The sequence below is a fragment of the Pelodiscus sinensis genome, chromosome 22 (genome assembly GCF_049634645.1).
Source record: "Pelodiscus sinensis isolate JC-2024 chromosome 22, ASM4963464v1, whole genome shotgun sequence".
NCBI lineage: Eukaryota > Metazoa > Chordata > Testudines > Trionychidae > Pelodiscus > Pelodiscus sinensis.
In genome coordinates, this window is record NC_134732.1 from 17,028,079 (window position 1) to 17,051,912 (window position 23,834).

The following is a 23,834-nucleotide window of genomic DNA, read 5'->3' on the forward strand; positions in this document are numbered from 1 at the left end:
TAGCCTCTCTGGTGAGTCTGGAAACCAGGAGGCTAGTTAGTGGCAATTGTCACAGAGCCTGGACTGAGTCCACCAATATGTTTGCAGCAGGAACCAAAAGCCAGAACTCCTCCACTTGGTCTAGAGCAGGGATTCCCAACCTTTATCGGTCCCCATACCCCTTTGGCTTTTAGTAAACCTTCCCGTACCCCCTATTCAATATGCAAGGAAATAAATTCTAGACTCTAAAATCCACAACTTTTTTCACTAACACTACTACTTTTGGAATATTTCAATTAGGATAATCTAGTTATTTACCAAATATTCCCCAGGCCCCCTTGACAAGCTTCTCGTACTCCCTGGGGGTACACATACCCCAGGTTGGGAACCCCTGGTCGAGAGCCATGGTCTAATAAGGTCCTGTCTGTTCTTTGGATCCAGCAATCAGTGGCCAGTAACCAGTGTGGCTGTATCAGTCCAAACCCGGCATGCAGACACCAAGAACTCAAGCTTTGCCCTCCGGGAGCTTACACCTGGTGTGTGTGGGGTGTTCTCAACCAGGGGCTTGTGCCGATGCAGCGAGGCTGCTTGCTGGCTACCAGTCGTTGCTCTGGGGCTAATCCCAACTCCAGCCAAATCCGGAGACACGAGCAGTATTTATGGAGCAGCTCGCTTGTTTTCCAAGCAGAACATCTCTGATTGCGAGGGCAGATGGCCTGTTTCAGGTGGACTGCAAAGGAAAGGGCATCTTTGCCTTGTGCTCTGCTTCCTGGTGGTCTAGACCTGTCTGTCTCAGGGGCTTATCATTGGGGGATCTAAGTACCAGGAAAAGAAATGAGCATTCCCCAAAGTGTGATATGCTTGCAGGTTTCTCCATATTTGGTGTGGTTGGTTTGTATCCCCCTGACCCAAACATCCCCTTCTCACTCAGCTGTGGGCCAAGAAAGCTGTCGCTCATGTTTCAGTACGCGGGGATGTCATTATGTCACTGGTTCTCTGGGTTGTCCAGAGAGCCCTCTAACAACAAAGCAGGCAGGCCAGGGCCCGATGGTGTGCAGAGCTCCATGGACACTACTGGTAACTCACCCCAGGTGAAGGTCTGGCCCGATACTTCTAATGGAAAAATGAGTCCGAAATGGTAACGCCCCAAAAACTTGTCTGAAAAGCCCTGTAAGGCTTTATCTGGAAACAACAATGGTGACCTTTGTCAGTACTTGTTAAGAAGACCTGATGGAGGGCTTGGAGTTGTATTTGGAACTGTTTCACTGTTGATAGAGCCAGTTATATTTGTGGGTTTTTTTTAACGTAGCCTAACATTTTTTGAAAGAGACTAGTGATTTTGGGGGCTTAGTCCAAGATAGCATAAAAGGGGTCTGGTGTACACAAAACACTGAACCTCCACCCCAGAAAATCACACGCCTTTTAAAGCATCTCCAAAATTCCTAGTGATCTTTGAAAATGGAGGCCCGTACAAAGCATGCACCTGTTTTGTACATAATACACTTTGAATAGTAAACTTTAATTATGTAGGAATCATTCCATTTCTTTGGGCTACTAATACATTTTTAAAAACCCTTCCAGAAATGATTCTTCCCTCCCTCCCTCTTAAAAAAACAGTTGCAGAACAGGCAAGTTAAATACATGCAAATGGTTACTTTGAAATTATTTTTTGCAGCATGCTCAGAAATCCAGCAAATTAAAGTACATCTCATGGTCTGCCCAGAGCGCTTGCTCATGGGGATGCTGATTGTTCAGAGGGCAGAAGCACGTGGAGTCTCCAGTCATGGTGCATGGCCCTCTTGTGCAAGGTGCTGTACAAAAGGCTAAAACAAAGACAATCTGTACTTTGGAGATCTTCCAGTCTATGAGTTAGAACAAGGTGTGGCCGGTGAGTAAAGAGACAGATGGGAGATGGGTGGAGTCGTGTGAGCTGAAGGCAGATTGTCCAGGGTGCTTTGGGTTGGTACTGGTTGGATAATATATGTGGTATGTCTTTAAAAAAACGTGTGCTCTTTCCAAACGTAGAGCTAAGCTTAGCTGCTCAATACAGTTACGTGTAGAGACCCCAGTAACTTTAGTATCTGAACAGCTTGCACTGGCCCTAGGAGAGTGGAGAGGTGTTTCCATCCCACTTCTAGGGATGAGACACTAAGGCAGAGAAAGACCAATTGAGCACCTGCCGTCTAATCCAGCAGTGTGGCTGCAAGAACATCCATTTCCTACGCATGAGGCTATGGTCCCTCATGCATGGTAAATATATTCTGTGTGGGTGTGGTCTTCGGTTTTATCCTGGGCTATTGAAGGTTGCATTTGACACAGATTCCTATGGGGTGGGCAGTATTCCTCTGAAGAACGCTCCTTCAGACATGAGGTGAGAATGCTTCTAGCATTCTTCTCCCTCTGAATAACCTTGAGACCGCCATGTGCTCTAACAAAGACATCTGTGTCATCTATTGGGCACCCCGAACAGCCCCTAGATGGAGAAGGAGCACTTCAAAAACCATGCACGCCAGGGACAAAATGTGACTGCCCAGGCAGTGATTCACGGTGGACCTGTCTGCTATCCAGCATGGGGCCCTGCGCTCATCTCTTTGGAAAACTGCTTGTGTCGGTGTCCAAGTGGGTGCTAAGGTGGAAAGTCCAGCCCTGAGACTTCGCAAGGCTAGGGCATGTCCTGTGTACCTGGAGGTAGCAGCATTGGTGGTACCTTGGCAGCATCAGCATGGTAGTGGTGGCTGGGCCCATTGTGCCTTTTTCATTTATTTGTGTTTGGAAGCCCATTCATTTTTAGTTGTTGCCCTGCGAGCAGGAGGCCACTCTGATGAATGCCCCCCATGGAGTTCTGTTCCCGAGGAACTAACACCAGGCCTTCAATGGCCATCACTGTATATCAATCCCACTCTAATTGTCCATGACATATAGACTTGGCTTGTCTCCCAGACAGTCTAAATGAATCATGCATGTCTACTTTAGTAAATAGTCTGCTCAATGGGATGCTAGAGGGGTTTTGGCTCTTCCCCACCCGTCCAGGAGCTTCTCACGGTGCCTCTAATTTTCCATGTAGTTTACCTATTAATGAGCTTCTGTATAAGCACCCCTGGTGGCCGGGTAAGCCAAGCAGGTTTGCAAGCACAAAGTGCCCAGTGTTGCAGCTGACTCCGAGGCAGAGTGGATTTGGCAGAGGAGAGGACGTAGCTGGGGGCCAAATCCTTCAGCTTCTCATTCTGTCTTCTCTTGGGCAAACCTGCCATTGGCTTTGCCAAGCAGTTTTGCCCAGTGAGGAGTGGGAGCTAAGCCAGAGCACCAGGGGTTTGTTCTGTATTTGCCAGAGATCCAGTGACTAGCTGGAGAGAGTAGGAGAGGAGAACAAAGAACTGGAGGCTCTGTGCTCCCAAGTTACAAGCTAGGCTATACCGTGCTCTGCCTAACCCCCAAACCCTGCCAGTGACTCCACAGGTCATTCATCTAGGGTCATATCACCTCAAATTTCAGCTGGCCTCCTTGGTCATTCAGGGCCATGGCTTCTGTGTCTAGTCATGCTGCTTTTTACAGCTGGAGCAGTCTTTCTTTGCCTGCTCTTCTTCTCCACATTCCACTCCAGCCAATTCCTTTTCTCATCCACAAACCTTCTACTCTCCCCCTTCTGCATAGGCATCTTCTTTGGGGGTTGTCTTGCCTTGTTTAGACTCTAAGCTCTCATGGGCAGGGATCCTATCTCCTCTCTGTCTGTAAACTTCTAATAACGACATTAAGGCTAGGGGGGTTGTGTGAGCCTAAAGTCTGGTATCTGCTCTCTACACAAATCACAGTGTTATAGGTTCAGTTGGGCCTTACTTACAAAATCAGTATGTTAAATATAGAATGTTGAGAGGAGGCATAAATTAAACAGTAAATTTCTAGCAAAAATACAGGCTCTGTTACTTCAATGTTACAACAAGCAATACCCCACTCACTCCAGCTTAGCAAACGCACACTTGCAAGTATTCAAGGTGCAACAGTCATACTCATTTCCAAAGGCAAACAAAATGTGTTGCCCCCTGGGTATATGCAGACCGCAGAACTCTCTGGGAGAGGCACAGACCTCCTGGATTTACTCAGTTGTAGTCAACAGGAGCATTTGCCAGCCAGGAATTCTCCAAGGTGGACAACTATTTCTGTGTGGGTAATAGATAGTTACTGTTAAAGTTATCAGTTGACTACATAGACACATGGATGCTGGCATGAATGGTGGCCAAGAGAGGAGACCTCTCAGGTTTGTTCATCAGCAAATTAAAAATTTGTAACAACCTACACTTCGGTGTGGGAGGTGGTAGTGAAATTCTTTTCAACCGTAGGAAACTGGCAGCTTGTTTCTGGCCATAATCCGCACTGGAAGAAAGAGCGAGGCTGTGTAACTTTCTTACAGTCCTTCATGGTTGTGAAGTGGTGCCTGCTGGGACGCAGAAGCACCAGTCTCCAAGCAAGGGGGCAGATCTCACACACAACAGCAGAGAGTGGAGCAGTCCAGTTTGGCAGGGTTTCCTCCATTCCCTGCCTTCTTGTTCACCTTGGGCAACAACAGGACGAAGGACATGGCCAAAGCACAATGGTAGAAGCTGTGCACGTAGGTGTAATCCCACTCCTGCAACCAAAGAGAATGTCAGCAAGAGATCCCACTGCTGGAGGACTTGGGCCTCTCTGGGGTCAAGATTCTCACATCTCTGGAATTTCATATACACCCCCGAGGCAGATTAAATCCCATCGTTCTCTGACCCAGTTCAGCCTTTTTCCTGTTCACTTGGTGCCTTGCTATTTGCACGTCAAGTTGTGCTGCTTAGGTGCGATTGGTCAAATAAGTCACATGATGTTATTTCTGTTCCCTGACTGGATGAGCATTGCTCTTATAGGGCCTGATCCAGAAGCCAGCATCCGTCTTTTTCATGGACGTTGGTGGATTTTGGATCAGGCCCATCAGCAGATTTCTGGTGTGAACGCCTGCAGAAGCCAGATGTTCTCAGCCCACCAAACTACATGTAGCTCTCTGCGGATGCTTGGATGTACATACTGAAAGGCTGCACCCCCCTCTCCCCCCCCCCCCGAGTAAGGACCAGTCACATGGATGCTCACAGGAGGGAAGTGAACTTTTTGTTTTGCTATTCACAGAGCACTGGCTGGCTATTTCTGCTGGGCCTTCTGTCTGGGACGCTCTACAGATGTGCTGGGTGAAGCTCCCAGACACCAGCTTGGCTCGAGGCACTGAAATTAAAAGCCAGTTGCAGAACATCTAGCAATTTATGGTCAAATCCTTTAGAAAGACCCAAAGTGCCAGATATTGCAGTACCTATCACCTAAGATGCTACAGCCTTCAATTGGTTCGGTATGCCTGAGCTTCCCCACACATGGACTATGCCTTCATGAGGCTGCTCTCTGGTGTGAGTTCCCTTTATATTAGCCAGCTGTGCTCCAAAAAGGAGCTGTGTCCAGATAGGCTCCAAGCTCACCTGACCCAGTGCGGTTTGCTCTCTAACCAGGCTTGTCAGTCAGAAAGGGTCAGGAGGGTGGATCCTCCACAACAAAGGTCGGCTTCTATTTTGGCCAGGATGAATGCCGAGGGCTTCTAAAAATGAGGCTGTTGTTCAGGTGCCTCAATGGGAGCATGGAGCTCTTTGGAAAATCTTGCCCTTTAAGGAGCATCCTGGTCAAAGCTTCCGTGTACGTGGTTACCCATCCCCTCTCCTTTCACCACATTACAGGCCATCTGGGCCATACCGGCCATGCTCATCAGCAAAGAAATCAGATCCTGAGACCTCTGCCTCCCTTCAGTGTTGTAAAAGGGCTTCTTCCAGCCTTAAACAAGCAGCAACGGAAAAGTAAACTTGATTTAACACAGGCCGATTTGCACATCTCCCTGCTCCTGAATGAAATGTTTCATTGCACTGCTTAGGACAAGCTCAAGCAGAATGAAGGAGATTGTGGATGGACGGGGTGAGGAGGGGGTATGTGTTGTGCTGTGACACTTTTTTTCATCCTTCTAGAAACTGAAATTACTTAACGCTTTGAAAAAAAAATCCTCTGTCATCCCTGTGAAGTCGCACCCGTTGGCTCCCAATGCACAGAATGGGAGGAACACATGGGCTGAACACAGGCTCAACTAGAGGCTGTGCCGAGAGTATCCCATTGCTCTCCCCTTTCCTTCCTGGACATTGGTGATGTAGAGACTTTCATGTAGGAAAAGCGGATAGTCTAGTGCAGTGATGGGCAATGTGTGGCCTGTTGGGGTTCTACACGTGGCCTGTGAGACGGGTTGCCTGATTTCTCTGGTTTCCATCTGTATTGTTTTTTTCCTAAAGTGATACACGCCTAAAGCAAGGGCACATGAAGTGTGGTGCATGCTGATTGCATTCAACATTGACTGCATCCAATCAAAGCACTGCTACAGTTCAAATCAACAACCTCACCGCAAATTCTAAGTGTGCAAGCGCAGTGAGCAAAACTACCCTATCCCAGGAGACCACCTTGTTTATGACAATCTTGCAGCCTACTGAGACGAAGGAAGGCCACTCATGTGGCCCACTCACTAGCCTACGTTGCCAATCCCTGGTCTAGTGGCTGTAAGAGATGGTCTAGGACCCAAACCACCACCCACTGGAGTCAATCAGTGTCCTTCCATTGACGTCATTGGACATTGGATCAGGCCTTTCATGAGAACTCCTGGGTTCTGTGCCACGGGTTTGTGTTTTGAGCTTTGTCTAAATCACACGAGGCTGGGTTTTCAAGAGGCCCCTGGTCATTAGCGAACCATTTCAAATAACAAATACATCTGAGAAAACTGTGAGCTGTGCACAGGCTAGTTGCCAATGGAAAAAGAGGCAAAAATGTCTTCATCAAGTACATTATTCTCTGTCAATTCTTGCCCAGCTCTGGTTACAATTAATAGCTGGAGGCCTGCATGGAGACCAAATTTGTATCCACAGCTGATCTGTGATCCACAGATCCAGTTGGTGGATATCCGTGGGGAGAAAGTAGATATCTGCAGGTTGACAGGGCTTTATAAATAGACCAGTGCGTCTCCTTTTTGAACTATCTTAGAGGGGTAGCCGTGTTAGTCTGTAACTTTAAAAACAAGGAGTAGTCCTATGGCACCATAGAGACTAACTAAAATATATAGAATCATGAGCTTTCATGAGTAAAATCCACTTCATCAGATGAATTGGAGTGGAAATAACAGAAACCAAGACATATATACAGTCAGAAGAAGTACCTGTCAATTGTAGGACTCGTGTTAATGATGGTAATTAAGTCCGCTGGATGTGTCCCATACATAACTTCTGATGTGAAAAGCAGATGCTAAAGGTGGGAGAAATTGGCTTTGTAAGTTAATGTCTTTGTTCAAGTCCAGGGTAATGGTGTCAAATCTGTAGATAAATTCTGGTTCTGCAGACTCTCTGTCACAGATTTAAAAGTAGCCATTCCTTTACAAAGGAATTTCACTAGCCAATAACAGAGTGACCAGGCAGGTTTATGTGTGTTACCATTCCTCATGTCTAATTAGTGTCCATTTATCCTTTGTCTCAGAGACTGTTTGGTTTGGTCGATATACATTGCAGAGGAGCATTGCTGGCACATATCACATAACACATTACTTAGCCTGAGTAACACGGGTCCTTCATTGGCCAGGTACTTCTGCTCTTCTATAGATCTCTTGGTTTCTGTTATTTCCACTTCAATTCATCTGATGAAGTGGGTTTTACCCATGAAAGCTCATGATTCTATACATTTTACTTCATATCTAAGGTGCCGCCAGACCACTCATCCTTTTTAAGCTGTTCAGTGTGATGGGTTGAAGGCATTTCTGGGGGGAGGGGGAATGTTGCATGAGAGGGTGGCATACCCACAAAGAGAAGAAGTCCATTTTAATGGTTTCCCCTGGGTGGTGCGGTGGGTTAGGGCATGAAGGGTGGCATCCATGCAGGGACCTAAGCCTCGCAACCTGCGGTTTGGCAAAGCCCACCTTTTAGATGCCTAGAAAACAACACTGCAGTCCACAAAGCCTGAGCGAGGTGCCTAGGATGCTATGCAATGCATGAGGGAGACGGAGCCCTTACAAGGTGACCTGCCGCCAGCATGCCAGGCGGACAGCTGCTGAAGCTAGCCAGGGGGAGATGCCAGCGAGGGAAGGAAGTGAACCTGGGTCTCCTACGTCTAGGTGAGGATTTCAACTCCCGGGGCTAAACATTACAAGTTGGGAGCTGGCCCTTCCCCTTTCTCCTTCAACAGGATTTTGTATGGGACCTAATCCATTAAGTGGCCCTTGAGCTTGTCTTCTGGATCGGGCCCCGCATGTGCCTTAGGCAGCCGGATGCCTCGCTTCCCTTGGTTTGTGAGTCACTCTGGGGCTTGGGCAGAAAACTGTCCAGACGCCTAAGGTGAGGCAACCACATGCCTGTTCGGTATCAGAGGGGTCGCCGTGTTAGTCTGAATCTGCAAAAGCGGCGAGGAGTCCTGTGGCACCTTATAGACTGACTGAAGTGTAGGAGCATAAGCTTTTGTGGGCAAAGACCCATGCATCTGACGAAGTGGGTCTTTGCCCACGAAAGCTTATGCTCCTACACTTCAGTTAGTCTATAAGGTGCCACAGGACCCCTCGCCGCACATGCCTGTTCAGGTGCTAAGGGACCTAGCACCTGACGCTTAGCTGCTGAGTGAGTTTAGGCCCCTGAAGTTTGACAGGAGTCTTGGGGATCTAAGGGATGTAGACTCCTAAACCGCTGCTCAGGTGAGCCTCTGGACACCTGTCTGCTGGCAACTGGGCTAAGACTCAGACCCACCATCTCCTGTAGGCAATAATTTTAGATGAATTCTGGCCTGAGCTGGATTTGAACCAGCGATCCTCTTAGCCTGGCATAGGCATGGGAAGTAGGGATGCAGGGCTAACGAGACTGCAACACCCCTAGCGCCCAGGATCCCAGCTACTGCCCCTTGCGCTGCAGGCTCTGCACAATGTGTGGGAGAGGGGGCTTTGCTGCTAGCTTCAGACCTGGAGTCCTGGCTGCTGGTCTGCATGCCAGGGTTTTGCTCCCGGCCTCAGCCGGGAGCGGTCAAGACAGGATAAGGGGGAGAACGGGGGGCAGCACCCCCACTCTTAAAAAGGGTGCCTCACCACTGTGTCCCTGGAATATCCTTCACCCCCTGTCATTATCGCCATCATGTATTGTGCAAACAGGTACCTCAAAAAAGAATCTCAGCATGAGCGCTAATGCCCCAAAGCAGAAGCCTGGGCCGATCTGTTGTGTGTAGACACTCTTGTCCGGGTACAGGCCTCTCTTCTCTTTCATCTTCTTCAGCTGAAGGGGAAGAGAAAGCATGTGAAACCACTCTCAGCCCATGTTCCAGCTCCTTCGTCAGCTTCCGAAAGATCCCATGCAGGTAGGAACCAAACCAAGCTCGAGCTCCTAGGCAAGACCTGCTAGGGAGTGGCTGGTTGGGTTCCTCTCTTTGATCTGAAAGCTGGACTCGTAATGCCTGGGACTGGACACGAGAGCAGGGAGATTGCACCTTTGCTGGCTGCTTTCAAAAGTGAGCCTCGAGCAGAGCGAGGTACAGTGTGGGCAGGCACTGGGTTCCTTTCCCCCTCGCTGCAGCAAATCCATTTCTGTGGAGCCTACACCTTGTCCTGATGACGTGTCCTACCCCTGACTGGCAGCGTCACTTGCCATTCCACAGGGGCCCTGGCAAGTCTCTGCCTAACCCTGACCTGCTGCATTTTCTGGCTGTTTCCATCCTGGGCTTCTCCCACCCCCAGCTCTATCTCGCAACTAAGTCTTGAGCACCCTCCCGCCACTGCACATCTAAGCACTTTGCCAATGTACCTCACTGCTGACTAGCAATGCCTTTCCATTCTAGACCTTCTTCTGCCTGCTACTGCGCCTAGGTCCTGACCTGCAGCCCCTCCCTCCTGCTATGCCTGTCCAGAAGCTCACTTGAGCAGAGACCGTGTTGGATAGTGGGCGAAAATGCCCTGATTAAATCACCCCTCCGTGCATTCACATTTGATCGAAACGTAGGATTTTAAAACCAGCTCTTCAGAGCTGAGATGTCCCCACTGCCCTGGAGATGTCTGGCTGTAACTGGGGCTTTCGAAAGCCAACAGGATAATTGAGAAGTGGGCAGTTTCACCGTGGGCATCCCACTCTCTTATGCAACTTTCCACAGGACTTTCCTACGGCCAATCCAGTGAAGAGCGTCCTTCCATGAAGAAGGGGCATGGCCCTATGGAGTCTGCTGCCGCGCCTGCCCAGCCATGAAAGACCCATGAGGAGCAAATGAAGGAGAATGTCCTACACAGAACCTGTCAGAGCAGTGTGTTTGGTTTGAAGTTTGCTCAGGGAGTGTGGGGAATGAGGCAGTCTGCCTGAAGGGCCAGCTTTATCTCCAAGGTAGGCTGCTTGTTCAGGGATGGGTGGTGGAGCCTCTAAAATGTGCAAGGAGCCAGGGGGCTCTGGCAATGGAGTGGGGTTGCCGTGGGCTGTGTAGGTGGAAGGTCTTGTGGTTAAGGCTGTGATAAGGGCTTGAAAAGCTCTGGGGTCAAGTCCCCCCTTTGTCACAGACTTTGTGTGGCCCTTGGGCCAGAACTTGGTGCTCTCTCTCTGCTTCACTTGCCAGCTGCAAAGTGGGGGTGGGTCCTGCTTGTCTATCTGTAAGGCCTTTGGGCAAGATACTGCTGCTTCTGATGTGTGTGCCCTGCATAGCACAATGGGACTCTGATCTCTGCTGGGGCTACAGTAATACAATAAATAGTAAGAGAGGCGCGTTAACTCTCTGCAGAGGTTTAGGTCAGTGGTTCTCAAAGTGCGGCTGGTGATCACCCTGCAGGTGGGCCATTGACTTGGGGCTGGAGCACGAGTGCCAGCTTCCCACTGTGTGGGGAGGGGAGGAGTCTTGCGGGCAAGATCCTGATTTTAGGGGAAGGAAGTGGTTCTGTGCACTGCCTCTCCCGGCTGGGGGAACGGCCATACAGGACACCGCTTGCCTGGAGACTTTCCCTGCCAGAATTGCAGCCAATGGGAGCAGCGGTGGGAGGCACAGAGCCAGTAAGTGCCTAGGCTCCCAACCCCCACACTGTTACTGAGCCCTCCCTGCCTCTCTGATCCTCCATCCTCAGCCCACTCCTTCACCCAAACTCCCTCCCAGACCTCGCACCTGCACCCATTTTGTCATCATGAGGGGTTGGCTGGTGGTGCGCCGAAAGGTCTGCCCTGAGTGGGGTGGGCCGTGGGCCAAAAAGTTTGAGAAGCACTGGTTTAGGTGAAGGTTAGTGACATTATTAACCTGCGATTTAGCTCACTGAATTTCCATGACACTTGGTAATGTCCTTTCAGGCATCTTTGTTCTTACAGGCATCTTTGTTCTATCACCTTTTAATCCTTAGCTCCTCTCATACACACGCACTCTAATGACTTTGCCACTCTCTCTAATAATCTGATCTGTGGCAACCTAGATTTTGCTGCATAATAAAACCCTTTGAAAGACTGTTGTTATCCAGGCACCCCCAGAAATTAGAAGCTAAATTGTGTAGCCTTCAAACAAAGTCAGACCGGTATTTGTTCAGCCAGAATTATGTCTGTTCTGTACCATCTGTTTTTATGCAAATCTTCCATTAATTTCAGAGAAAGTTACCAGACCACATTGCTTCTTGGTTATTATAAAAACTCCCTAAATATACTGTTGATGATTATAAATGTAAGAACATGAGATCTGCTAGAGTGGCTCAACCCAATCAAATCCGGCAGTTATCACAAAGGCTTTTTGTTATTGGCCTGCTTTTGTTGAACAAAAAAGGCTATTTAGTCCTCCAATGGGATAGCTCATCTATTTTCCTTCTGAATCCTGCCCCAGTATCATAATGCACAGACTTTGGTTTAGAAAAGAAAATGACCACCCCCCCTCCAGTGTCTTCTCAGGAGCTCAGAAGCTTTACTGGGAAACTCCCAGTGTGTTCTTTGATGGTAGCCTGAGACGTGGGTGCAAATGGACCTCCGGGTTTAAGTGGGACTGATGTGGTGGCTAGACCTCAGCAACTCTCCATTCAGAAGTGACTTTTAGCCCACCGAAGTGGCCAGCTGGCTTCTAAAACTTACCCATTTCACGGTTATCACGAGGACGGCCGTCCCGATTGGTCCTGAGTAGACGCCGTATCCCCATCGGTCATGGTAAATCCTCACCGCTATGGTGAGCACGCCAAACATCACAAAGGTTGACCTTTTAGGCTCATCGAACTCTGCCAGAGCTGCATGACACAAACCACAGTGAGGATCCGAGCATCTCCCATTGTTTTAATTTTGCGCCAGTTACTTGGTGTTTCTAAGGGTACGTCTAGACTACATGCCTCTGTCACCACAGGCATGTAGATTGGGCTACCAGATGTAGGAAAATGAAGCGGCGATTTAAATAATCGCTGCCGTGCTGTTTGTCGGCTCAGCGCGATAGTCTGGACGCGCGGGTGTCGACATCAAAGGTATTTGTTGACCACCCAGGTATTTTGACTTCAGCTACACAATTGACATAGCTGAAGTTCCATAGCTTAGTTCAACTTTAGCCCTGCTGTGTAGACATACCCTATTAGAGCTCAATTTTGCTGATAGGGGCCCTGAGAATTTGACCCTGCTTCTAGCACACCATTCTTAGGGTACGTCTACACAGCAGGGCAACAATTGAATTAAGATATGCAACTTCAGCTACATCAATTGCGTAGCTAAAGTCGAAATAGCTTAATTCGGTTTTTGGCGCTGTCTACACAGTAGGACGTCGAAAGAAGAACACTCTTCCTTCAGCTTCCCTTACTTCTTGTGAAATGAGGGTTACAGGAGTCATAATAAGAAGTCCTCCGCTTGACATTATTTCAAAATAATGGCTTGCTGTGTAGATGCACACTGTGTTATTTCAAAATAGCGTTCATTATTCTGAAGTAACGCTTTGGCTGGTATGATTCTATTGCATATGGGGGAAAGTGAGGCCTACAGAGGCAAAGTGGCTTGCCCAAGCATGGGCAGGAAACTCTGGCAGATCTAGGAGATCCCAGATCTCTTACCTTCCAGATTCTCTGAGGAGAAAATAAAAGGGAATTTAATTTCTCATCACAATGTCCAGCCCTGCAGTTCATTTCCTTCCATCCTCAGCTGGGGCCAGGGTTAGTCAGAGTTGAGAGACACATTTAAGATTGCTTTGAAGATAGCTTCCTGCTTACTAGGGCTACTGGGTCCCGCCACGGCGCAGGGGGCAAGACTCTATCACTTCTTGAGGTCCCCTTCAGCCTGGCATTTCTAGCATTCTATGGCTTGGTAACAACATTCAGACAACACTGACCTGAGCTGTGTTGGAACTGACAGCTCAGAGGCTACATTCCCATACAATTTCCTTGAGCTTTTTGGTTTTTATTAATGTTGACAAATGCAAAGTAAAGCATATTGGAAAACATAATTCCAATTATACATCTAAAATGATTGAGATTAAATTAGCTGTTATCACTCGAGAGAGAGAGAGAGAACTTGGAGTCCTTGTGGATAGTTCTCTGAAAACATCCACTCCATGTGCAGCAGCAGTAAAAATTAAAATAGAATGCTAGGAATCATTAAGAAAGGGATAGAGAATAAGACAGGGAATATCTTTGTGCCTCTATATAAATCCATGGTACGCTCACATCTTGAATTCTGTGTGCAGATGTGGTCACCTCATCTCAAAAAAGATGTGGCATTGAAAAAACTTCAAAAAAGGGCAACACAAATGAGGCGGGGTATGGAACAGAGATATGAGGAGAGAATAATAAAATTGGGACTTTTCAGCTTGGAAAATGATGAGGGGAGATATGATAAAGGTCTATAAAATCATGGCTGGCGTGGAGAAAGTAAATAAAGAAGAGCTATTTATTTTTTATTCATTCCCATAACATGAGAACTAGGGAACACCACTACGTCTGCACTGGCGCGTTCTCCTGCAAAAACTCTTCCAGAAGAGAGTCTCTATACTGGCATATGCTTTTGTGCAAGAGATGTGCTTTTATGCAAGAGCATCCATGCCAGTGTAGATGCTCTCTTGCGCAAGAAAGCTCTGATGGCCATTTTAACCATAGGGCTTTCTTGCACAAGAAATTCATGTTGCCTGTCTGCACTGGCCTCTTGCGCAAGAACAGTTGCACAAAAGGGCTTATTCCTGAACAGGAGCGTGAGAGTTCTGGTGCAAGAAGCCCTGATTTCATACATTAGAACATCAGTTTACTTGCGCAAGAACACGCAGCTAGTGTAGACAGGCAGCAAGTTTTTGTGCAAGAGCCGCCGCTTTTGCGTGAGATCGCGCCAGTGTAGACACAGCCCAAATGGAATTAGTAGGTAGCAGGTTTAAAACAAACAGAAGGAAGTATTTCTGCCCACAATGCATAGTTAACCTGTGAAAATCCTTGCTAGTGAATGTTGTGAAGGCCAAGACTATAACAGGGTTCAAAAAAGAGCTAAATACATTCATGGACGATAAATCCATTGATGGCTATTAGCCAGGATGGGCAGAAATGTTGTCCCTAGCCTCTGTCAGAAGCTGTGAATGGGTGACAGGAAAGGGAACACTTGATGACTCCCCATTCTGTTTATTGCGTCTGGGGCACTTGGCATTGGCCACTATCAGAAGACCAGATATTGGCCTAGATGGACCTTTGGTCTGAGCTAGTACGACCATTCTTATGTTTTTGTGTCCTTAGAGTCAGCCTGTTCCTACTAGGGTGAAAAACTTCAGTTAATCCCAAGTGGAACAACTTAAAATGGAGCGATCTAAGACCAGCTAGTTCTAAAACACCTGGCCCTCTGCCTGCAGAACAAATAGGGTAAGGAATATTCATCTAGTCTGATGACCTGCTCAGTATGTTGTAATATTTCATGTGGCGGCTTTCCCAGCTGACACATGGCCCAGGATCAGATCAGTTAGCACTGTGTAGCTGGCTACCTCCTTCCCCCAAGTCATCAATTACAGACTAAGAGAAGCCGTAGGAAGCTGGCTTGGGACATCTGCTCATCTGTGAAAACCATTAAGGCTTGGAACGGCACAAGGTGGCATTGTATTGTACCGGGCAGTGGCACAAAGGGGATATTTCTCATCGTATCACAGGGCTTCGTGCCATAAATGTGATTATTATTATTATTGATTATTTGTGTTACTGTGCTGCCTGGGTGTTTGAGGCATAGGCTAGCACTTTTTGTGGCAAGTGCTGTGCAACGCAGAATGCCTGACAACACCAGCCAGACGGATCATTTCTCAATACAGTGCTAGGAAGAGATCAAACTGCAAAAATCTTGTTAATAGTTTAGGCAGAACATGGTTCTTTCGTACCCTAGCATGAGTCAAGACTTGCTGTGTTATCTGTAGGGAATATAAATTGCATGATTGTTTCAGGGCCACACAAAGTGTGACCCACAGCTGTGCAAACAAGGTTTCCCATGGTTCAAAATTCTCTTGTGTGAGACTTTCCAAGGCACCTTTGCAGAAAGAGACAAAGGGCAAAAAATTTCAAGAGACTTAGGAAAGTGTGTTTCTATTTTCATAAGCGATGCAGGCAGTCAGGAGCCTGTGTCTTATTGAAAGTCAAATTGGCTTAGGCACTTCAGGGACTAGTCCCTTTGAAAATGGAAATTAGGTTTCTAAATCACTGGGACCAGAAGTAGCCCAGTTTACTGACCCGCTGAGCCACACAATCATTTTCAGAAGTTCAAGTGCCATGACATGCACAACCTGTCCTGTGGGGCGGCAGCTCCTGGGGCTTCCCCCAACAGCTCCCTCTGGGCTAAAGACCTTAGAGGCCCCTTTGCCCCATCTGATAGGCAGAGAATAATGGGGATAGGGAGGCAGCCTCCGTGAGCCCCACTTTAAATGTAAAAGAACTGCATATGGCTCATGAGCCACAGCCTGACTTAGACACTTCTGAAAAGCTTACTCGGAGGCGAAGAAGTCCAAAGATGATGGTGAATTTAGCCACACAACTCCCATTAATTTCAGTGAGACTTGTGTAGCTCAACTCTCCTCCTTGGCTTTGCAAAGACCAACCAAGCTCTAGATGTTTCCAGACATGGTGATTGAATTAACTTTCCCCGAGATCCCTGGGAACCAGTTTTCCAGGCAGGAAAACTAGGCCAGGCTAATGAGCCAAAGGATCAGGCCTGATAGGATCTCTAGCTTCCTCCTAATTCTTTCTCTTTTGAGCCCTCAGCAATAATGACTTTGCACCATTTTCTCTGTTGATCCTATAGGACCATTCTGGCCACCCTAAGATCTGAGTCTTGCTAACTAGCACTGGGCACAGCTTAGGTTGGGCCTTGTTGGCTGCCCACGCACCTGCTTGATGTTTGACCACCAATGCAAGCAAGTTATTAGAGGCTTTTGTTGAGTACAAAACCAGGTAAGAACTGTTTAAAAGTTATGGATCCCCTTGGGCTCTGTGCTTTTCCAGCTTATACAGCTGTGTTATGGCTGCCCTGGATTTGCATTCCAGGAAACGTGCCCAAGGGTCTGTACGTAGCACACGTGCATTCGAGCTTTACAAGCACCAGGGTGGAAAGAACTCCCTGCATTTCAGTCACCATACCTTCTATGTCCTTGGACTGCATTTTTCACAGGGATAAACGTCCACATTTTAATTGGTTTCCCTGCTGGTCAATAGTTTAAACCTCTTAGTCCTCATTTTTTTAAAATTCAATAATAAAGCAATCAAATTCAACCGAGCCGCAATGAGCCAAGAGATATAGATCAAGCCTGGTTTCCCTTGAAATTGCTTTAATCCAGGGGAGAATGGCCCTGGAATCTTATTTGTTTCTTCTTTTGCAGTATTAACTAAGCAGAGTACAAACATGATGGATAGACTATCAACAAAGCAGAACCCTTCCCTGGACTCTCAAACTGTTGTTGATCTGAACCATATTTGAGATTTTTTCCCATGCTTGTTTTAACATGCAGAAGATTGGTTCCTTGTTGTGGGGGTGAACTAGTTAGGTGCTCTCTTCTGTGTAAAGGCTGCATAAGCTCTGAATACCTGGCTTTGAAAGGCCATGGAAAGTGGGAATTGGCTGAATCATCTTTCCATCAAAAGAGTCCAGAGAGCTGGGGATAAAATAATCTCAAGGCATGTTGTGAATGTGACTGTGTAACCTCTCACCCGAGCATAGGAAAGGTTGATAGCAACTTAGTGGTTTGTTGGTTGTTCATCTAAGAGCTGGTTGGCATTTTTTGAATGAAACTTTGTTGTTGTGGTTGTTGAAAACCGTCCTTTATACCAGAATCAGAAATATTTTAAAAATCTTTTTCAAAAAATGTTATCAACACTATCAGAGAGGGAAAATTTAGTCTTTTGCTTTTCTTCATTCCTCCCTTTCTTTCTCCTTTATGGAAAAGGGGAGGGAATGGAAAACATAAGGGGAAAAGGAAAAAATAAAAGTCAAAATAGATTTTAAATAAAAATGGTAGTGAGATTTTTTTTCTATTTCCCCACATGCTCTGCTATTTCCTCACAGCCAAAATCAAGTCTTGATTAAACCAGGGGATTTATTTATTAGGAGAATGAGTTTTGATTTGCTTATGTGTCTTTGAAGAAATGAGCCCCGGTGTAAAGATATGTGCTTAATGGCGGATAATGGTGACAGATTATCTATGGACTTCTTGGCTTCTGGGTCAAGGAGTGTGGTACAAATACCTTAACTGATCCGTGAAGAATCAGTGCTTGTCTCCACATCCAAAGCTTTTCCAGCCCCTCTTTGGGACAGGTACTGTCTCTTTGTTCTGGGATTGTACTGCATCCGGCACAATTGGGCTTTGGTCTATCATATGCCTGAGGCCCTAGCACAACATAAACCAGAGGAATCCACAGGTCGGATTGGGGTCCATAGGAGAACATCTCAAAACTGGCTCAGACAGGTGGGGGTCAGAGGAGACAGCACATCTCTCCTGTCTGAAGCACACAAAGTATTTAGGGTAGCCAGTGGAAGGGTGGGGGAACAGGCGGTTGCCCCCGCACCTGGTGATTTATAAAGGACCAGGGCTCTGGGCTGTCACCACCAATACCATGGCAACAGAAGTGACTGCAGCTCTAGGCCTTTAAATTGCTGTTGTTAGAACCCTGCACGGTGCAGCCTGGGTGGCACTGAATTTTGGGTGCCCCCCAACCTTGCCTCTTCTAACTGAGGCCCAACCCTTTCTGGGGGAATTCGGAACAAAGCCCCCCCCCCACCCCGTACCTTGCCCAGGGCCCAGCAAAATCTGTTGTCAGCCCTGATCTGATAAAGACCAATGCTCACCCATCAGTGATACCCAAATGGACAAAGCTGTCCCATAGATGCTGAAGTACTCCAGGATATCATACCGCATGAAACACAGCACTGACAAACCCGGTCCATCACACGCATGGTAAATCTGTTAAAAAGGACAATATAAAAGCACGTCACAGATGCAAACCTGGCCATGTAATATTTTAGTGTCCATTCCAACCAAGCCCTAAAGTCTTGACTCAGAACCCACTGAAGTAAAAGGAAAGACACCCTTTGATTTCAATTGGTCCTGGGTCAGATCCTATGACCCTATTTTACCCAATCAGCCGAGTGGCTGCAGTTTGTGTGTCCATACCTGAACTAGTGAACCCAAATAGTAATAGTAATGAAGCTGCAGCAGCATAGGCCAGCCCGGCAATGGGCAACCGAGGCTAGTGAGCGGGCTACATGGGTGGCCCTCCTTCATCTTAGTGAGCCGCAAGAAGATAGTCACAAACAAGACGGTCTCCCGGGATGGGGTAGTTTTGCTACCTGAGCTTTGCATCCCTAGAATTTGCAAGATGTGCTGACTGAACCATAGCAGCACTGTGATTGGATGCAGAGAGAGCGTATGGTGTTCACAGTCAATACTATGTCCAATCAGCATGCATCTCACTGCATGTGCCTTACATGTCACGTTAGTAATACCGGTAGGAAAAAAACTAGGTAGACAGAAACTAGCGGAATGTGGCAACCCTGAGCATGAACAACAGTAAACAAAGTGTGTCATCGGCCACATACAGGACCCCCAATGGGCTGCATGTGGCCTTTGGGCTTCAGGTTGCCCACCACTGGGCCAGCTGCTGTAATACATAGCCAGGATCCTGGACAGGTTTGAACAGCCGGTGCTGCTACAGGCGGACTGCGATTGTGACTCAAGCCAGTGAGATCAAATGTCTACATGTGTTGCAGTCACACCTCTCTGCTTGCCGTGCGGACACAGTAAGGAACAGAACGTGAGTCCTAGTTACGACTGGGTGATTGCTTAAATAATGTATTCAGGAAATGGTGCCTGTATTCCTGTTTTCGAGTTGTGTCTAGACCAGTCTCCTTTTGGTTAGTGAATTCTATGTGAAAAATCATTGCTGAAAGTCTTGGTCTGCAGCTGATCTGTGAACAGCTCGTGACTCAAACCAGTGATTGATGGTCAAGCTGTTTGGAAGGGAGAGGCAGATTACAGGGTGAGCTTCATTTCTCTAGCTCTTAGGATAACGTTTCCAGTGTTTCAGTGGTTTGAGCATTGGCCTGCTAAACCCAGGGTTGTGAGTTCAATCCTTGCGGAGGCCATTTAGGGCAAAAATTAATCAGGGATGGTACTTGGTCCTGCTGAGAAGGCAGGGGACTGGACTTGATGACCTTTCAAGGTCCCTTCCAGTTCTAGGAGATAGGCAATCTCAATTATTATTAAAATGGGTTTTGGAGGGTGAAATCCTTCTAGAGGCTGGGGGTCAACACACAAATGAGTCTAAAACAGGACTTGAGTTGTGCTGTTTCTCATCATAAGGATGAGTTTCAACCTCTGCAGCATTCCCTTAAAATTCATCAGATCAGTGGATGTTCCTGCCCGTAAACTCATGTGCTAGAATATTTGCAAAATGTTTTCATGCACCCTGGATGTAAGTGTTGGCAAAGGAGTTTCACTGGAAAAACCAAAGGCATATTTGTGGGAATACTTTTATAGAGTTTGTGTAACCCACACATCTAGGCTACGTCTATACTGCAGCCTTTTTCCGCATAAGCTTATGCAAATGAAGCACAGAGTAGAATATCACCACGCTTCATTTGCATAATTAATTAGCAGCCGTTTTTACACACGAGGCTTTTGTGCAAAAAGGAGCTGTGTAGATGGCTCCTTTTTGTGCAAAACGCCCCTCTTGTGCAAGGGCCATTCTTCCTAATTTTTTCAGGAAAATGTGCAAAAATGGCAGCTAATTAATTATGCAAATGAAGCGTGGCAATATTCTACTCCGCACTTCATTTGCATAAGCTTTTGCAGAGAAAGGCTGCACTATAGACATAGCCCTAGTGTGGTTCACTGTCCCATGCAACCTAGACCACAGCAACAGATAAGAACAAGAGATTTCTACAGCATGAGCTAACAGCCAGCTGGCTTTATAGCTCAAGCTGTAGAGGTGTCCATATTTAACTTCAAAGGTCCCAGGTTGGAATACATCTAGTGATGGTTACATTTGCCTCTTCCTCTGACAGCTAGACTTCATTAGGTCCCTCTGCTTGATCTGGGCAGGTCTACACTAGGAAACTATTTTGAAATAGCTAACATCGATTTAAAAACTCCCAAAATAGAAACATTGAAATATCATGTTCTCACTATGGAGAAGCTTTGAAATTAATCCCAGGCAGGCTCCGTTAATGTGGATGTGCTACCTCGACTTAGAGCCCCAGGAAGCACTGGAGACTAATTAATTCAAATTACTCTGGGGAGTCGTTATTTCAAAATAGTGGCACCAGAGCATCCACATTACCGCAATTTCAAAAATGTATTTCATTTTGTGAGTATTGTAAATATAAGTATTTCAAAATGAGGGTTATTCCTTGAGGAAAGCAGAAGTACAGATTTAGAAATAAGCGGCTCGTTATTTTGAAATAACAGGCTTGGTAGTGTGGACACTCTGCTTATTAATTCAGCCAAAGGGGTGTTATTTGAAAATAAAGCCCTAGTGTAGACCAGGACTCTGGGATGCTTCTCAGTTCCTGATTTGGTCTCTTATCCATTTGGCAATATATTGGCCTTAAACAAGTCTTGCTGCCATTTCTCTCTGGGGATACCAATGTCATTAACGGTGATATCGGCTGCTTGTTCTTCAGCTCAGTCTCTTCTGTAGCAGCATTGGCCATGTATGTAACTCTCCCTCCCCTCCCCCTGCTTGGTGTTGGGTATTGAGAAGGCTGGAGAACAGGAGGAGAGAGTTTGAAAGTGCATTTCTGGCTGAAGTAGAAGCACTTGTCAGAGATGGACAGATGCTCTCACTGGTCTGAAGAATTTCCTGTGGGGGAGTCAGAGCGGGACTCCACAACACAAGCAAAGCAGCAGCTGCAGTGCCGCGTTGCTCGCCCTGACATACTCTGACAGCCCTGGCAGCTGTCTCCCTTTTCTTACATTTTAATATTTTGCATCTTCAAATTATTCTCCCAGGGTCTGATCCATCCATCTCCTATTCAAGTCAATGGCAAGTTTTCTCTTGGCTTCAGTGGACATTGTAACAGCCCCTAAAACAGTGCAGACTGTGTCCACGTGGCATGGTACAGTTTTATTCATCAGTCTGGTAGGTTTTCAGATATTAGCAGGATTTTTTTCTGTGCTAACAAAGCTGGCCTTTAGAATGAGGGACGAGCAAGTCCAGTGGATGGACCACCAGACTGTGCCTCTGGAGATGTGTGTACTACTCCTAGCTCTGTCACTGATGGGCTTTGATGATGCTCACATCCTGTGCCTGAATTTCCTACATCTGTAACATGGGCATAGCAAGTCTTGCCTGCCATTACTGAATGTTTTGAAATCTATGATTAACATGGCTAAATATTATATGAGTTCAGTTATCGGGCATGGGGGAAGGAATCCAGTTCTTTTCAGGTTCTAATACCATGTTCATCCCCACAGGGGCTGAAAGGTAACTATGTTGATGATGTAAACTCTGCTCTGTATATATAAGCAGTTTGTGCATAAAATAATAGCATTGTTAATCATTAGAATAACAGTTGTGTGGAGTTCCGTTCTGCTTGACGAGAGCAAGTGCATAAATTATTTTTTTGTGCACAGGTGAACAAGATAACTCTCCACCCCTATTAGTGCATTGGAAGGGAGGGCAAATAGATTTCCTGTCCAGGTTAAGACCCACTTCGTCAGATGCAAGTGGGTCTTTGCCCACGATAGCTTATGCTCCTACACTTCAGTTAGTCTATAAGGTGCCACAGGACTTCTCGCCGCTTTTGCAGATTCAGACTAACACAGCGACCCCTCTGATACTTGTCCAGGTTAATAATCATCTTTCTTGATAACTCTGTGACATGTCCCTCAATCTTCCTCTGGTACTCCATAAACCCCCCCTGCTTCCAGCCGTAATTTACACCATAATTCAGCTACTGTAAAATCAACAATCCCACTGCATGCTTTTGTCTAAAACTATAAAACATCAAATTACTTTAAATACAGTTTAAAACCCAAATCCAGGATGGCCACTGAAAAACTGTAATGGACCAACAGACAGATGGTGCCAAACCCAAAATTTGCAATAATAATAAAGGGGTTCAAATATATTGCCCTATGATCCCTGATTTATATTGCCATAAACCAAAGAATCCCATTTTGGATACTCAGGGTAACACCTAGTGGCAAATGCAACTATTAGTGGATGTTTTCCAGACATGCAGTACATTATGTTCTCTGTGTATTGTGTTTTCCCCTGTTTATTTCCCAATGGAAACCCTGCAGCGAAGGGGTAAAACAGGACACCGTCAACAAAACAAATAGAAGGAATTCTTACCGCAACAAAGAACATAGTGAAGAAATAAACCATGGCCTCCATGTGGAACCTTCTCTTGGCTGCAATGCTGATGGTGGGGAGGAAGACGAGGCTGCTGAGAGTTGGGAGAAGAAGCTTGGCAACTAATGAACCCATGGGGAGGGGGAGATATTCGCAGGCAAACGCGGAGGAATATTATTATTCAGAGGAATAAAACCTTTTTCAAATCAGCAACGACGCTGGTTAGAGAGGATCAGAAGGACAGCATGGAGCAGCTCTGAGTGGGACTACAGAGTGTTGTGAAAACAGCTGTGGCAAGTGTACTTTAAAATTTAAATGCCCCGATGCTGGGTTCGTTCCAGGTGATGTCTGACAAATACCAACAGCTGATGGCACAGCTGCCCTTTAAAGGGTCATCATCTCTCTCTTTTTTTAAGATTCCTGAAATGCATTGGAGCTTAGTGGGGACAAAAGCTCTTTGCCACCAAGCAAAACATTCTTTGACACATCTTACTCGCGTGCAGCATTTTTGTAAGTGACCTGTTATGGCGTCAAGAGTGAAGCAACACATGTGGGTCAAGTTTTGTTTCGGATGAGAGAGGGACTCCCCCTGAAAGTACCAGAGAGTTCATATGTATAGAGCCCTGCAAATCTGCAGGTACCTGCTTTATACCTATCTGCATGTGGATGCAGATATCCACGGCTCATTTTTGTGGATACAAATTTTGTATGTAGAACCCTGCAAATGTGTGGGTATCCACTTTATATCCCCGGGTATCCACGTCCGAGGATGTTGATGTGGATATCTACAGCTCATTTTTGTGGATGCAGGCACAACATTTGGTGCATACGTATGTGTATTGGAAAGGAGAATAGACCTCATTCAGAGCCCGTTAATGACATGGATTACTTTTACTTATGTGAAGCTGTGACGGACCGGGCCGTGTCTGGGCACAGCTGAGGGCGTCCGCTCAGGGCGAATTGCTCAAATCCGGGGCTCTTTACAGCCCCCAGACTGTACAGACCTCTCCAAACAGGCCACAAACCAGTCCCACAGAGCGCTTCA

The 23,834-nt window shown here is 46.7% G+C and overlaps 1 protein-coding gene and 1 long non-coding RNA gene across 3 annotated transcripts in view; one reads left to right on the forward strand and one right to left on the reverse strand.

Annotated features, from left to right (window-relative positions):
- The window catches only part of LOC142819302 (uncharacterized), a 56,526-nt gene extending 46,084 nt beyond the window's left edge, over positions 1–10,442 (forward strand). Inside the window, exon 3 of the long non-coding RNA XR_012897157.1 lies at positions 10,171–10,442. This is a non-coding gene — a long non-coding RNA (uncharacterized LOC142819302). The remainder of the gene's footprint in view (positions 1–10,170) is intronic.
- MYMK (myomaker, myoblast fusion factor) lies at positions 1,511–23,091 on the reverse strand. Of its 2 annotated transcripts, XM_006123746.4 has the most exons (5): positions 22,790–23,089; positions 18,279–18,393; positions 12,096–12,244; positions 9,186–9,302; positions 1,512–4,600 (listed from the first exon to the last, which is right to left on the reverse strand). In XM_006123746.4, the coding sequence occupies exons 1-5, from the start codon at positions 22,922–22,924 to the stop codon at positions 4,454–4,456; spliced, it is 663 nt and encodes a 220-aa protein (XP_006123808.2). In that variant the 5' UTR covers positions 22,925–23,089; the 3' UTR covers positions 1,512–4,453. The 2 variants fall into 2 exon arrangements, with proteins under 2 accessions (XP_014429403.1, XP_006123808.2); XM_014573917.3 differs by lacking the exon at positions 9,186–9,302 and having other exon boundaries at positions 1,511–4,600; positions 22,790–23,091.
- Between the last annotated feature and the right edge of the window lie 743 nt (positions 23,092–23,834).